The following is a 17,167-nucleotide window of genomic DNA, read 5'->3' on the forward strand; positions in this document are numbered from 1 at the left end:
GTATGTACATTGTCATTTAGATTCTGTTATTTTTTGCACAATATTCTGCTGAAGCAGATATAAAATGAAGAACATTTTACGCGTACAGTACTGTAACAAACAGAGTACAGTATATGAACAAGTACAGTACATAACGTTTTTGTCAACAAACTTTGGCGCGCCAAAACTGGGTTGCCAGCGAGCGGCGATTCGAATGTCAGCTGTTGTGCTTTGGCTGTTATTTGTGCTTTTTCTAACTAATTTGAGACGAATTCATTCTAGTATTTTCGACTAAAGTGTGAGAAGACATCAAAACTGCGTTGGTAATGTTTTTATGTTAACTTTGCAAAAAAAGACTTTGATGGCGTACTTTCGATACTTTCGACAGAGTAGATCGACAACAACGCACAGCGCACAGGAGTACACCGTTTCCAGGATTGACAGTATAGCACAGTTTTGACTGCGCGCGCACTGCGGGCGCGGGTTCCGTATGCACGGTTTAATTTAATTCTAAAATAGTGAAATGAATTCGCTAAATTGTATTGCGAGTATTACTCTCAAAACCTTAGGACGATAAATATTTTCTTTGTGTTCATCTAGTTCATTCTCATATTCATTACTCATATTCTACATAAGCGATTTTTTTTGTGGAAACAAAATATATCAGGTGTTCCAAAATCTGTCATGTTTAACGAATATTGAACCCTTTTGTGTACACAGGAACCATGAAACCAATTCAACCATTTTGTCAATCAATCGCTCTGAGGTGTATCGCCGTACTTATATGGGCCATTGTTTTCTAGCGTCCTGTTTGAAAAATTAAAAAGGAAGCGTCCAAAATGTCCCTTACAGAGAAGATATGAATGACAACTTCTTTGATAACTTAATCATAAAGCTATTGCGCACCTTATTTCGAATAAAACACGCAAATAATCTTCTCGCTACGTCATGACAGAAATCAGAACGTCTTATAGTTTTGAATACAGTGTTGCCCTTTTTTTCTGTACGTCGTAACAGAATTAACGTTGCCATGGAAACAACTTTTTTTAATGGGGACTTTCCGTCGTCATGCATAAGGAGTCCATGGCTAGCGGCATTCGCAATAATTATATGGACTTTGACGTCAGTTTATAGTTCGTTCGCGGGGTTGCTGTTGTTTTACTTTCATTAATAACACAGAGGCGTTTAATCGTGTGCAACTGAAAAGAACGACGTGAAATACTAGTAAACGCCTGACAGACTCGAATCGAGTATTCTGGTGGGATATCGCCCTCTCAGTCTCGTTTCGAGTTGAACTAGTTCAAGATGACCGTTGAAATATCGCAACTGACAAATGAAGAGTTCCGTATCATGCGGACCGCGTTCGACATTTTTGACAAAAACAGCAACGATGAAATCGATGAGCACGAATTTGGAAGCTTGATTCGGGCCATTGGTTTCAATCCAAGCAACAGAGAAATCGAGGAAACGTTGAGAAAATTTGACAAGAACGGAGATGGGGTGATTGATTTTCAAGAGTTCATTTCTATGGCCAAACATTTTGAAGGCTGCAGTAAAGACGACATGGAACAAACTTTAAGGCAAGCCTTCAGGTAAGAAACAACCGAACAGCTTTTATTTATTCTCGATTTTTCCGCTTCCTGTCTTGTAACAGAATCATGCCAGCACGGATAGGATTTTACTTTAGTATTTCTCTTAGCGAATTACGAAAGCTGGCGTTATTGATTTTGATTAAAATTTAACAACTTCCGAATATTCAAAAGTCATTTATTATTGACGATGTTTTGCTGCTTATTTGTTGGGACTTAAAGACAGAATGCATTATAGGTTGAGGACCTTTTTTATGAAAATGCCCAGATTCCCTTTTTTATAAGTCTGCGCTTCGTTTTGCTTTTGAGCGAATGCAGCAGGTCGCGTTTCAATTGTGAATAAAATGCTGGCTTGTGTCCTCTACGGTAGTGAGATACTTATCAAATGTCCCTTTAATTACAGCCACACGCATAAACGTAATGGACCGTGCTTTCTATTGTTCCTTTTAAATTTGGGAATAAAACACTGCCTGCGATGAAATGTTTCAGTTAGTAGTCGTTTTTATCTGCAGCTTTTCATGAATTAACCTCAACGAAGTTACATACAATCTAAAAAGAACATTCGGAAACGAAAATAAAGAAAAACATGAATCGAATGGTAAACGGGAAGACAAGAATGGCCATAAAGCTCAAAGAGAGGCGGATAAAAGGCTATCAGTGGAAGTTTTGCATTTTACACAGCACCTTTTGTGGCAATTTCTATCAAAAAGTTTAATTACAATGAAAAGGGATATCGCATAATTCGCCAGTGACTGTAATTGTTTTTCCTATTCGCGCTTCTTCAAAGTTATTCATTTTCACCCGGCCGGCGGCACCAAACTGATGAAACACTTGACACTAAAGTTTTATAACGAGCGTTTAGAACAAAACCGAGCAGCGATCCAAACTAAACCCTTGAAGGAAAACGATCTTGGTGGTGAAAACAAAATTATCATAAAAGACAAATCATTCCAATAATTTTATTTTGCATAAAAGGCATCCGGTTCAGCTGCTTTAACCAATTTTACGATGACCATTTTCAACAACACCAAAGGATCTTTTTATGTTTGGAAGACATTTAACCTAAAACTACCGATCATGTACGTCGTGGTTTAAAAGGTTTTGTTACTAGTGTCGAGTCATTGAGGAAGTTTCCTTTCTTCGACTCCGAGATATTCTGCAATATTAAGCATGCACTGGTTCTAATTTACATCGCCGATTTCCTATTATTACTAAGTCAGCTTTCATTACCGAAGAATGAATGCAATTTTTCAATATCTATGTGAAACCGTTTCCATGTACATGTGCTTCTTTAGGGCCTTAAAATTTGAGGAAATGCCTAAAGCCGGACTGTTTCAAAGTAAAAGACAGTCACGCGAGCGAGGAAGGAGACGCGCTTTGAAGGACCCTCGCCTCCCCTCCCTCGCACGCGCCCTCGCAGACTATGACAATCCCAGCGTATAATAACGAAACGAACTAAATGTTTTGAAGAGGCTAGAGTTTAAAAGCCAGAAATGATGACTATGTTTCCAGATAATTTAAGGTCTGTTTCGAATAACTTTTGGCAAGAATCTTCGTTTCGTTTTGGTAAGAAACTCTTTCGTATAAACTCTTGTTCTTAGGCCATCGTAGCTTGATTAAGAAAATAACACAAACAGCGGTGGTAAACATTGTATTCCAACGCATTTTTTATAAAACTTGACGTTTCGTATGCTAGTCAACACACATTTTCAAAAGTGACCGTTACAATTTTTGAAAAAAAAAAAAAAAAAAAAAAAAAAAATATATATATATATATATATAGCGCAAGTAGGGGGTTCCAGTTAGCTGCAGAGTGCTCGATACGTGAAGTAGAGCGAATATAACGTTTAGAAGAAAGACAACTTCACAGCGTAGCGACTTCAAGCAATCATCAGGCTACAGACCTTACATTTGCATTCCTACTCATTTAAAGACCATTCTAATACTCTAGGGGAGCGTGCTATTTTAAGTTCGACAAAAGGTATTTGTTCTTGTGTCTGCATTTAGAAATTAACTCGTTTCTTTTGTTCAGTAGGTGGCGCGTATCTGCTTTTATTATGTACAACTTTTCTGTAAGGCACAGGTCGCATCTCTTTGATCCACATTTGTATGGTGAGGCGAAAGACTCTATTGCCCAGCGTAGCGTGTAATTGATGTTATTGTCCTTTAGACTCCAGATATGCCTCGATAACTCCGTCTCACTGCAGTACTTTTTATGCCTGAAGGATTTAGTGTGATTGTTGTATCGGGTTTTAAATTCTCCCTCTGACGCTCCGTAGTAGATCTTGGTGTTGATATCGCTTGTCACTTCGGCTCTATAGACTATAGACGATGATAGACATTTGCCGTCTAAGGGGCATGATTGCTTGTTTCTGCAATTGCATAGCCGCGCTTCGTTAGGTGTTTTCGTTAGGTGCTTTCGTGGCGCTTCGTTAGGTGTTTTCGTGGCTACGCTGTGAAGTTGTCTTTCTTCTTATAAAAATTTTTTTAACTGACGAAGGCCGAAGGGCCGAAACGTTTTTATTAAATTTCCTGGACCTTCGAGAAGTTTTGTCTTTCTCTCCTGTTTATATGCAACTTTAAATACTAACTGAGGAGACAACGTGCATCTACTTAACTGACTCTTCCAGCAAGCCCGAGTAGAATAATTGCTTTATTAAAAACCCCAACATCACAACTCTTTTATGTTGAATTTATTTGGCCATTTTTTCTCGGAGCCGCAAAACTGTGTATTTGCTGCTGTGTTCATTGGCCATACTTGGTAGTGCATATATATGAGCTGATAACCTGTGTCCGGCGAGCCAATGAAAATGCTGGAAATGTGATATCCGTAGTTAAGTTTTTAATAAATATATATATACATTTTCATGTGCCACTTTGAAGAAAAATGGTTGATGAACAGCAGATTCTGACCTTCGCTTTGGTTCAGATATGTAGATGACACCTTTACCATGTTTGACAACAAAGACAATGCTAATGAGTTTTTAAGTTTTCTAAATAGTCGACACGATAGCATTAAGTTTACTCTTGAATTCGAAGAAGACAATAAGATTCCATTTTTAGACATCCTTCTAAAACGCTCCCCTGACAACACTTTCTCTACATCTGTCTACCGGAAGAACACATTCACAGGCCTTACACCAAGTGGGATTCATTCACACCTCGCAAGTACAAAATCAACCTCATCCGCACTCTCACCTATCGATGCTTCCGAATTTGCCCCTCGCCATCTTTATTACAGGCCGCTATTAAAGATCTGAGAAAGCTCCAGTTGCAAAATGGTTACCCTCAAAGCGTTATCATGTTCAACATTAACGATGTATTGAACAAAAATAAAAACAAATCAAATAACCCTGTTCAAGCTACAGTCTTCAAAAAAGATATCTTAATCGTGTTGCCCTACTTAGGTCTTCACAGTAACCAAGTCATGAAACGTCTGAAATCCTGCGTATACAATTTCTACTCTTTCGTCAATCTCAAGATCATCATGATTCCAGAACACACGCCGCATCAAATCCTTTTTTCCATACAAAGATCGCTTGAACCGATCTCAGAGGTCCAAGGTCGTCTATAAAGCTGTGTGCTGGAACTGTGTAGAATTCTACATTGGCAAAACAAAACGAAGACTCCATGACAGAAAAACGGAACATTTTAAGGCCCTAGCTAAAAGTGACCATTCATCAGCTATTGCTCATCATGTGAAAACCACTGGCCACGACATTAAATGGGATCACTTTGACATTTTAGCGTCCGGAAAAACTGATTTTTACTGCAAAATTAAAGAGACTTTGTTCATTCAAGAGCTAAAGCCTTCCCTTAATGTCAATATTAGTAGTGAGAAGTTATTGCTGTTTTAGCTATTACTGCTGCAGATCATTCTTCTCAGTCTAGGTTCCAGACCCCTAATGTTTACGATAAAAATATAGTTTTCAAAAATCGTAACGGTCACTTTTGAAAATGTGTGTTAACTAGCATACGAAACGTCAAGTTTTATAAAAATGCCTTTGAATTCAATGTTTATCACTGCTGTTTGTGTTATTTTCTTAATCAAACTCTTTCGGGATCTCTTTACACTCATACAAAACTGACTACTCCCCATACAAGTACGTGGAAGGATTACGTTTTTGCAAACGTTGGCCGGGTAGCACTTATACTTGAACAGACTTAACTGATTAGAGTGTAATGTGAAGTGCTAACTATCTACCCCATATGAACCATGTGAGCGTTAGCCCTTCTAATGGAAATGGGCCCACACTGGGACAGAGAAAAACTCTGACCAGGGTGGGCCCATTTCCATCAGTAGGACTAACGCTCACATGGTTCTTATAGGGTAGAAACTGAGAACTTCACATTACACTCTAATCAGTTAAGTCTACTCCCCATACAGCCCAGAGGGGATTTTCAGGGCCAGTGAAACACAATCAACGTTACTAGAGAACAACAGCAACTGTTAAGAACCCTTACTGGCCCGAGGCAACTGAACCAGAGGCGATTTACAAGTGCGGCCGAGAAGTTGAACCAGGGACTGATACAAGGAACAAATGGAACGAGTCACTGAGTGGTCTGAACCCGGGATCTCCAGGGTCCGGTTGTTCAAAAACCGATTAAAGCCAATCCCAGATTAAAATTAACCAAGGATTTAATTTCTCTACTCCCAAATGCTGTTAAACTCTGTTATTCGGCAAAGCTTAACATTAGAGGAAGCCAATCTTGAAAAACAAAAGTAAGCAAAAGAAACTTTCACCAAAAACTTAAGTTTGAAGATTGAACCAAAGTTTACCGCGCTAATCCTGTATTAAGTTACCCGGCTTTCGAACAGCCGGGCCCACATCTCTGGAAAAGTGCCCAAACCGCTGGGCCACACTTAGAAATCGTCATTAGATGGCTTAATTCACAGTACTTTGTTGTTCGTGCCGACACAACTTCATATGTGGTATCTGCCGATCGAGTTACAAGCTGGAAGTAGGCCCAGTTCTTGAGGCTCTCCTGCAATATCAGCAATATTAGTATATGTTACATTTTGAATGAAAATACAGATTAATTTTAATTTCAACCTAGGTTGATTTTTTCCGAACCTAGATTATTGTGAACTGTCTAAAAAAGGGTTTTCCCCTTTTTGGGGGATATAAAAATGGGGCCTGGATTTTTAGGGGGGATAAAAAAGAAAATTAAAAAACACCGCCCTCTCCCTCCTTTCCCTTGCCTTCCGTTCTTCTTTCACTTACCGTTTCTCCCTTTCTTTCTCTTTTTCCTTACTGTCCTTATATTATCATCAACGCCCCATGTCGCTCCAAGGACTCGAACCCACGCACCATTGGACGTCCGAGGTTACTTCCTTCCTGTATTAACCGCTGAGCCATCGAATCATCCACTGAAATAAACGTGGTATTTTTTTCTACCAATGAGTTTAAACTTTTTCCAAGCCTTCACGACAACCACCATTTCGCACATGCGTAAATAATGTAAAGTGCGCGAAAAATCTTTTCTGTATTTTTGTACGCATGATTTTTTGCGTCAGTGAAAACTATCTTCACAAGCTAATCAAGCTAACATATATTCATATCAACATCAATCTGTAGCATTGAGATAGTACATAATTGTTTCACTTAATATCCTCAGAGTTACTTCAGCGTAAAAGAGTGATTTTTCTGAAACTGGGAACGCCTTCTGGCCATCAAAATGTGATCAACAACACGCATTCCTAGTAAAGCATAACAGTATTTTACAAATACAAATATGTCCTTGAATTCTCCTTGAAATCATTCGATACCCTAAGTCATAAATATTACTCTTTTGGCTGTTTGCCTTTGGATATCGTGGACTTCCACATGAATGCTTTGAAGTTATTTACACCAGCACACTCTTTTCATTAAAAATGCGAGTGTCAGTTCAAGCTTGGGACTAAACACCGTTTTTGGCATATGATAGCGGGGGCTTTACACTGTGATCTCATATCTCCGTGTAGGTAATATTTAAAAAAAGATGAACATAATTATTCCTTCTGAATGAATAATTTCTGTCCTTTGTTCGTTGAATGATTTTTTTTCTTTTCCCTAACCAAACACCCACCCTACAAGACTCCTACACACCCGACTCTCCCCATCACTTTCTAGTGTTCTGGACAAGTCAAAACTGACATTTCAAGTTTTTTGTGTCCTAAGTTCCTGTCATATTTTTAGGTACAGTTTAACATTAATCCATATCCACGCCTAACACTTGAAACCAACTGATAAATGGCCGCCATTTCTTCGTAGGGTTTTTGACCGCGACGGCAACGGTTACATTTCCACGGAAGAACTTCGCTATGTGGTCACAACTTTTGGAGAAAGGTTAACCAACGAAGAAGCAGAAGAACTGATTGCCATGTTTGATAAGAACAAAGATGGAAAACTAGAATATGAAGAGTTTGTTTCGTGGGCTAAAAGCTCTTTAGCAGACTACTTGAAATCATTGTAAATCATAAAGATCGAGCGCAAATGTTTGGGGTATCACGCCTGAGTATGTTAGCGCTAAAGCTCTTAATTAATCGCAATAAAAATTGCTGGATACTTTTTTCTCGTCTCATCCTTTTTGCTAATAGACTTCGCCGGATACTCGAACGCCTCGCTCGCAAGCTGCACTAAGCTAACCGAAGCATTCCTTTAAAAATTGCATGAAGGTGGCATTGTTGGTGTTAGCGTGTGTCACCTTGCTTTTATTGTTGTTTTTAATTTACGTGACACACCGATCTCTTGTTGTGACCCACCTTCCCACACGCTTGCCGTGGGAGAACAGTTTTGCTGTTCCCAACCCAGCTTACCACATGTATGGCATGTGGAGCTGCCACTTAAAGGGGTGCTTAAAACACCCTCTTGGTATGTTAGCTTCGCCATGTTGCCCAAAAGGCCGAAACAGCTGTCAATGGCTGCTAATTGACCGGGTGAAATGGTTGTGCGTATGCGTGATGTGTTGGCCACACCGGGTTGGTGTTAGCGTGTGTCACCTTGCTTTTATTGTTAGTCCTTTATGTTTGTTTTTGTTTTGTTTTTGTTTTTGTTTTTTACTGTCAAAGGCTTCCTTGATAAGCTTACACTTTGCCACCTGGCCCCAGTTACCAGTTGCTCCGGCAAAGGTCGGATAACTTTATCTTGTGGATAAGTCACTGTACAGTATGAAATATACTCCACGTTAAACGAATGCCAAGATTTCCTTTCACATCTTTTAACTAGATGTACTTAATTAGAGAGTGCATTTTCACAGTTAAGAGGGCAAATACGGAAATCTTCACGGTGATTGAAACTGACAGATAGTGTGACTTTTCCACCTGATCATAAGTTATCTTTTTTAGCCTCGTTTTCGGGGATTCAATTCCCTATCCCACATGGAATGGGAGGGTAGAAGTCCGTCTATCACTGCCATGTGAGGTGTCCAGAGACTGGTGATAGCAATTTTGTATCTATGACTTCTCTCTCTTGCACTCTCGTTACATAATTCAGTAGATGACCTCACCAAATTAAAGAATCAACTTACCTGCTAAGAAAAAAACCTCCTTTGTGCTTCACCTTGGTGGAAATGCAGGCTTATTGCAAAATTAAATTGGAAGAGACAAGGTGTTTCAGCTTATAATGCAGCGATCATTATTGATTGTTTGTTGTGTGTACGTTTCTCTTACTCGACACGTGACCAACAGCTGTTAAAGAATTTGGACAAAGATATATATGTATGTACCACCATGATTCCTTCTGATGGGCAAAGAATAAGTAGCAGACTATTCAAGTTAGTATTCAAGGTTCAAGGAACAAGGCTCTCAGTCGAGGTGGGTGGGGCGCTGAAGAGGTATGCTTCAAGTTAAAGAGCTAGCAAACTAGACCTCGAACCAGCAACCGTTTAGGAGGGAGTTCAGCTCGCTAACAACTACACCATCGTGACACCATTAAAAACGACCAATACTGATACACCCTTTCTTGTCTCAGTACTCGTGTATTTCAAAAATTTGGCATTTGCCCTCGCTTTGAAGAGCATGTTCTTGAAAACTTGGATGTGGCCCAGAGTGAAAAAACGCATACCTACTGTACTCGGTGCTTTTTAAAGATGATTTAGTTTCGGCAATCTAACGTTGCATGTGACGACATCCACTAGGGAATTACTCTATAGAGCGGTTTTCAATTGAGTGTCCTAAAACCAATACCAAAGTAATTACTTCCACCAATCACAGCAGGTGCAAACAGCCGCAATGAACCAATCCAAATTCGTAGCAATTCCATGTAACTTGCTCAAAGCGCGGGAAAAATCGTGCGTGCAAGTCGCGATTGGTTTTGGTTTTCCTTTTCATTGGTTGATAAACTGTCGCGAGATTTATAAACCAATCACTAAGCGTAATTCACTTTCCACACTCATTTGAAAACTGCTCCAACTGATAATGGTGCGCGAGCGGGGGGAATTCTGCGAATCCTGTGATCTGATTGGCTCTGGGAGCTGTCGGAATTTTTCTATCTTGCCCGCCAACCTGGGCGGAAGCGTGAGCTTGTGTATTGACCTAAAATTTCCTTTTTTTGACACCGAATCAGTTTACATACGGAAGTAAGTGTTTCAAAACAGATTTTTATTAGACAAGAGGAGTGGAAATTAATATAATTCAAACAAAAATATTTTTGTTCGAAACGTTCAGTTTGTAAGTCGCTTACCGCATTCGCTATCAAGCGCGGTGCGAGTTAACAATTAAAAAAGTGATTTCAGAGAGGAAGAAAGAGAGTGAGAGAGGGAAAAAAAATCACTAGCTAAGGGTATTGTATGTCCGTATAGCGAAAAACTGTGACCTCGGTCTTGAAAAAGCTGCCCTCGGCCGCAGACCTCGGTCACAGTTTTTCGCTATACGGACCTCCGAGGTGGCAAATAACTGAGACGCAAAATTGCGCGACTTACTACCATGTACAAAGTAGTGAAAAGTAAATTGCAGTCAATATCCCGGAGTACATAGTCATTGCTTGTAAACGCTAATGAAGAAAGGCATTGACTTTCGAAATATTGGCTCTTAATAACATAGTTCTTCCCCGTTCTGTCAGCCGTGCCCTTTTTTGATTTTTATAGTATTTGTATTACAGATTAGTTCCTTCACCAGGATCCAGTGCGTGTGTCCTTGCTTACACAGTTTAACTGTGTATCCTTACCCGTGACTAAGCCTTGAATAGCAACCTTTCTTGGAAAAGGGAGGCGATTTCCTCGGCAAGATACAAAGGGGGTGACACTTGACTTGACCATGAATGTCAGAGTATCGGTCCTGTAGTAGCACATAAGCTCGATTTTATTTCGAGTGTGGGGAGTTGCAGCTTGAAACATAACGAAGAATCTTTGTGAGATATCATCTCGCCTGTTTACAAACAATTTGTGGCTTGTAACCTTTGACAACAGACAAAATTTTGAAAGCGTGTTTTCTGACTGTCCAGCGTGCGCCACTCTCCCGCACTCCCGCAAACCAAACGAGCGCGAGGCGTTAAAAGCGGAAGGAGATCTTAAATACTGAGCCCGAGATATGACCAGCGGTCAATTTGCTAAAACAAAATGGCTGCTGCGGCGGCAAATTCGGAGATTCTGGAGGACATCTCTAAAGTTTTACAAATGTAAGTTTTGTGGTTTCCTTGGCAATTTGCCTAAGCTCGTTAATTAAAGTGAATTTAACCCATAACCGTTGTGTTGATTATCAGGCTGGAAGAAGAAATAACAAAGATTCACAAGCTGTGTCTGCTAAGGAGAAGGGAAATTGATTGCTGTATTCAGCAATGCAGGCCCTTACTCAAACCATGGTGAGTTTATTTACGAGGACTATTTTTTTTTTTGCAGATAATAAAGTAATGCTTTACTGATACAGAGGTTGTGGATCGCTTCGATTTGATTGGGGTTTTCTGGAACAGACACGTTACCATGACTTGCTAGTTGTTTTACGGTATACGTTGTCTGACACTTGCAGACTTGCAGACCGCAGACTGCAGACTAAGTCGTGAGTTTGACTCATGGTCTTCAAATAACTGAGGATCCATTCAAGGTGTTTGATTCCTTCAATGAGTTTGTTAACCCATATCCAAACAGACAAAGTTGCCACAGATTTTGCCATTTGTTTCAGTGTTGTACCTAACATCTCAGTTAATGCTGTATTACTGTACTAACACTCAGGGTCTTAAAATAACTGAGGAGAATGGGCTGCCTTTGTAATTTCACCCGCAAATGGTTAGACTTTCAAGTCTTCTTGGATAGGGACTGTAAACCGTAGGCCCCGTCTCACAAATATCTCATCTCAAATATCTTCCAAATATCATATATCTTTATTTACCCTCAGATTTTTAGAGTAGCTTGGTGTAGCTAATATCTCTCCCTCCCAACCATGATACACCGCAGAAGACAGACTACAACACCGGGAACTACATGCCCTACTCTTTACGACAAGTGTGCGGGTTCTTTTACGTCCCACAGAATTATGAACATTGAAGGGTTGTGAGACGGGACCTCCGGCTTATCGTCCTTATCCGAGAAGACTAGAGAGTCTAACCATTTAAAGATGTAATTACAAAGGCAGCACTTTCTCCTCAGTTATTTAAAGACCCTGAGTGTTGGTCCGGCCGGAGTTGAACTCACGACCTCTCGCGTAACAGCCCGGTGCTCAACCAACTGAGCCACCGGTGCGCGGTCCATGTTCATAAGTTCCTTGTGGGACGTTAAAGAATCCACACATTATTCAAGAAGAGTATAGGATGACATTCCTGGTGTTGTGGTTGTTCTTTGTGAGTGTGTTCTCTCCAGCAAAAGTAGTCTGACTGGCAGTGAATTGTCTCAAAAAGGCTTGTGGTGTATGAGGCCACCTAAGCAGAAACAGCCACAAGTCAAAAGGGACTTTGCCGACTGCTGGAACATGTAGACACATGTTGTCATACACCTGTTGTTTTAGCCTGTTCGATTTACAAAATGCAACACATTTACTATTACAAAAGTTGATAACCATGCTGGGTACTAGGGGTAACTTAAAATACATGTCAATTGTTGATTGTTTTATTTGCAATGTCAGTTATTAAATGTCGGAGCTGATTTTTGTTCAGAATTGAATTATTTTTGAATGACTCTTTGGGATAAAAACTTCAGATGCTGTTAAGCTTAACTTGAATTTCAGTTGACCCAAATTGGTAAAATCCCTAAGTTAAAGCAAGTTAAAATCAGTTTAAGTGGTCAAGGAATGGCTGAGATGTTTACAGTATGTTCTATCTTTAATTGAGCTAATCTCACAGTGGAGCTTCCATTGTCATAACACTGAAAATAACACCGAAAATGAGATGAAGAATCAAAACTGTTAGGTGGTAGTGTGTTTCACACTGGGATCGTTCTCTCAATAAATGTGTGTTTGTTAGCGAGCATCAACTGAGGAGAACTGAAGTTAGATCTTTTAGTCATCACTTGCCTTTGTGCTGTTGTATTCATGCATACTTTACTGTGTGATGTACCAAAGTCTTATTCTAATAAAATTTTATTATCATCAGGGACTGTGGTTTCTGTAAAGCTATTTATGAAACGTCAATTTCCTTTTTTTGAGAGGAAAAAAAAAACCAATTAGGGTAGTACGTTCACTCTCATTGGTCAATAGCTGTGTTTAGATGAGAGTACCATTATGTGAACACGGCTGTGACAATCATACGATTTTTGATTGGTTGTGTATTTTCAGATGTGTGTTTTGATTGGCTGGTAGGAAATATGAACGTGTTTCGAGAAAAATTAATCTGTTTCAATCAAGAAGTAAAAAAAAAAAACTAGCATTTTCCTTTATTTGTCGAATTATTTTTGAAATATTTATAAAACCAATAGAGGACTTTTTTCTGTGGTTAACACTCAGGGAGTTGGGAGAATTTGAGACACTTACGCATAACTGTCTCGAATTCTCCCAACTTCCCCTCATGTTTAGATGAGGCTATGTAAACACAGCAAAAGTCCTCTATTGCCTAAATATAGAAAAAAGCAGAAAGATGAAGAAGTTTGATACTTAAAAGTACAAATGGAATTGTGGCACCAGAAATGTTTTGGGACTTTCATTTCGAGAAATGGGCTGTAAGTTTGGCTCATAAAACATTTGGGAGTCTAAATAAATTCTTATTAACATTAGTTGTGTGCACACCTTTAGGCCTCTAAAATCTAACAAGAGCGAGGAAACTACAGAAAACACAGCAAAGTCGTCAATGATACACCAGAGTGAAAGCACAGTTGTACAGGGTACAGAAATAACTGATAATGAAGGTGAGGTACATGAAAGTGAAAGAGAGATTTCGAGGCAATGAAAGGCATAGACTACATTACAGAGATTAACACAGACTAACACATATCATGCATTTTACCTTTCGACACACCCATCCGAAAAATTGGTTTTTGCCCTGAGCGGGACTCGAACCCACGTCTCCCTGATTACTAGTCGGGCATGCTAAGCCACTACACCATTAAGGCCACCACGCTGGCAACGCAGCAGATTAATGGGGCGACTTAGCAGCGTGGGGATCCCTAGGGCCCAACTTTTCTTCACTTGAGTGTATATCCTCGCCTCTATAACCCCAGACAGGGCTTAGAACACATGAAAGTGAAAGAGAGATTTCGAGGCAATGAAAGGCATAGACTACATTACAGAGATTAACACAGACTAACACATATCGTGCATTTTACCTTTCGACACACCCATCCGAAAAAGTTGGGCCCTAGGGATCCCCACGCTGCTAAGTCGCCCCATTAATCTGCTGCGTTGCCAGCGTGGTGGCCTTGATGGTGTAGTGGCTTAGCATGCCCGACTAGTAATCAGGGAGACGTGGGTTCGAGTCCCGCTCAGGGCAAAAACCAATTTTTCGGATGGGTGTGTCGAAAGGTAAAATGCACGATATGTGTTAGTCTGTGTTAATCTCTGTAATGAAGGTGAGGTACTTTAAGCAAAATGGGGTCTAGCTTGTGATCATAGCATCAAAGCAGGCACTTTTTGAAAGTGTTATTGACAGCAATTGCATTTTTCTTACTAGGTGTAAAAACAGTGTCTGTACCGTAACACAAAGAATAAATAATTATTGTGTGTTCCACAAACACATGGACTCAGTGGATTCTAAATTATTATTTTAATCAAAGGTTTAATTTTTTAACTTAAAATCTCTGCCATTTAAGGGTGTCAAATGACCACCTTGCACATTGCAATAATAATAATAATAATAATAATAATAATAATAATGATAATAATATTTTGATTAGTAAGTGTTGATTTACATGAATAATGTTTTGAGTAACATGTGACAAACTTAAAAAATGTCACTAGCCAGACAACTAAAGAATTGCAAGCTCTGTATGTACTGGATGTTTCATTCAGTTGCTTGCTTTCTAGTAATTTATGAATTATTTGTTTATTATTTTATTGATTAGCCAAAGAAGCTGAGAGACAAGATTTAGCAGCACTGGATGGTTTGTTAGCCAAGGCACAGAAAGCAAAAGAGATACAAACAAAAGTACGCAAACAATAAACAATCTAGGAGTTCACAATAACGAGTATAAAAAATTCTACCAGACTCTGTGTTTTTCTGCTGGAGGCCTTGCTGAGTCTAGAGGGACTGAAGATACCGGTATTTTTTTTTTTCCTATTGAGTCTTAAGGCTCGGGACTCTGGTTTTTCTGCTTCAGGCCAACATGTCTGCTGGACGAAAAAAAGCCAATTTATTGATTGGTTTCACCTACATGGTCACAGTGATGTTAAATTCATCGTCAACAAATAATTGTTGTTGTCACGTGGCACAATTTCTTTTATTGAATGAGCCATTAATAATACTTTGTAACACTAAGTCAGGTCATGACATTTCCAAATACTAGAAAGGGCCCAGATTACCGGTATGTTTCTTTATTATATGGCCAGGGATGTCGCTAAGCGCTGGCTGCCAGAGAAAATAGCCGCTTGAGAAAGGGGTGATCGCCGGCTGAATTATTGCCGTCGATCGAAGCAACTGAGAAGATCGCAAATTATTCTCTACAAAGTTTAAAAGTCATTCGATGTGTTAACAAAAAAAAAATTGAATTTCTGTTAGTCTACACAGAATTATCATAAGAATTTATTGATACTGGAAATGAAGTGATTTAGCGTTGTTTAAGTACTTTTGTGCATGTCTTCTCTTTCCCTGTATTTGCCACCTTGAACAGTGCCGGGTGTTGCACAACACTGGAAACAATCTTGTTACCAGGTCCCTTTGATGCTCAGAGCACGAACTTACCGCCTCAATAGAACCTTCAACTGGATGAATTTATTCTTAGCTACATCTCTGTATGGCTTGTGTTCGTAGCTGATATAATGCGCGCTCTGATTGGCTAATTGTGACTGAATTGTAGGGCATTATTCTCCCGTAATGCCCACGGGCTGATTACGGGCTTGCAAAAACAAAGCAAAAGGTAATTAAAAAGCTATATAATAAACTGCTTACTAAGTGAGCTAGCTCGAGCCATACTGGGGAATATTGTCCCTCGGTCGTTTTTGTACGGACCTCGCTGCGCTTGGTCCGTACTGCCACGACCTTGGGCCAATATTCCCCAGTAAAGCCCTCGCGCTTGGTTAGTAAGAAGTTATTATTTTGCAACCATTATTCAGGTTTCACAGTACAATCCACAGATACCCTCAGTGTAGGCTAGATGATGGGAGAGGGTTTAGTAAAGTTTTAGGGTGGTGTGGTACATGTAGTTTGATCACTGATAGGGAGTTCATAGTTAAGGTTTGAGCACTGTGAGTGTGGAAGGCGGAATTGTGTTGTGCATTTTTACGCTGTGCTTGTTCCTGTCAGTAATGTAGCTTGATGTACTGGTAATAATAATAATAACAGGTTATTTGTGATCTATTACAGACAAAATAAACTACCGTTATATGAAAAAATATAATACGTTTCATTGTATTCCTCTGTATTGTTCCTTGTCAATTTTTAGGCCTTGAGCATGTCAACATCAAAAGCTCAATTTTTGCACTTTTTTTGTATTTTGTATAACTGTCAATTGGTTCTTTGACTTTTTTCCTGCCTTTTTTTTTTAGTCACAGCTTTCAATTTTTTGTTGTTTGAAATAAACAAAAGTAATCTTCTGTGCTGTACTTCCTAAGCAAAACGTTGAGTTCTGTGTGCTCTCTTAGCTTAGTTTGCATTACACCATCAATTTGGCTTTTTGGATGCTATATAGAATCAAGTCACTATAATTATGAGATGAGCTGTGGGAACCATGTAACAATGTTAAAGCCTTCCTAAGCCATCCCCAGCCTTTTAGATATGTTTAGAGGGAGGGTACCAAAGCTGAATCTGGAGAGTAAAAGCGATTTCAATATCAGTATCCATATCAGATTTAATTGAAATATGTCAGACTTTGCCCTGTTTTTAACCTGAGAGTTATCTAGTAAGTAACAATTTGGTTTTGTTCTTAAAGAGCCCATGACTCAATTTTTTTATATTCACTCTCTCAAGTAAAAAAAACTGTGGAATCTGAGGGAACCACATGTCTTTAATTAATAGTTAATTGGGATGAAAACTTTCAAATTTGCTGCCAGTTTAGGATTCTTTCCTACTGTAGGTTGTTCTAGTATTCTACTATCACGCTTTATTAAT

The 17,167-nt window shown here is 39.3% G+C and overlaps 2 protein-coding genes across 3 annotated transcripts in view; both read left to right on the top strand.

The window, feature by feature from the left end:
- Positions 1 to 1,120: 1,120 nt before the first annotated feature.
- On the top strand, positions 1,121 to 8,122 carry LOC138059888 (calmodulin-like). The gene is made up of 2 exons (XM_068905538.1): positions 1,121 to 1,571; positions 7,823 to 8,122. The coding sequence occupies exons 1-2, from the start codon at positions 1,285 to 1,287 to the stop codon at positions 8,022 to 8,024; spliced, it is 489 nt and encodes a 162-aa protein (XP_068761639.1). The 5' UTR covers positions 1,121 to 1,284; the 3' UTR covers positions 8,025 to 8,122.
- Positions 8,123 to 11,100: 2,978 nt separating this feature from the next.
- Positions 11,101 to 17,167, top strand: part of LOC138058988 (uncharacterized) — a 31,610-nt gene continuing 25,543 nt past the window's right edge. For both annotated transcript variants that reach the window (XM_068904473.1, XM_068904474.1), the window contains exons 1-4: positions 11,101 to 11,164; positions 11,249 to 11,347; positions 13,702 to 13,814; positions 14,967 to 15,049. In XM_068904473.1, the coding sequence (XP_068760574.1) occupies positions 11,106 to 11,164; positions 11,249 to 11,347; positions 13,702 to 13,814; positions 14,967 to 15,049 (354 nt within the window). In that variant the 5' untranslated portion in view covers positions 11,101 to 11,105. The remainder of the gene's footprint in view (positions 11,165 to 11,248; positions 11,348 to 13,701; positions 13,815 to 14,966; positions 15,050 to 17,167) is intronic.

This window comes from Montipora capricornis, chromosome 8 (genome assembly GCF_036669925.1).
Source record: "Montipora capricornis isolate CH-2021 chromosome 8, ASM3666992v2, whole genome shotgun sequence".
NCBI classification, from domain to species: domain Eukaryota; kingdom Metazoa; phylum Cnidaria; class Anthozoa; order Scleractinia; family Acroporidae; genus Montipora; species Montipora capricornis.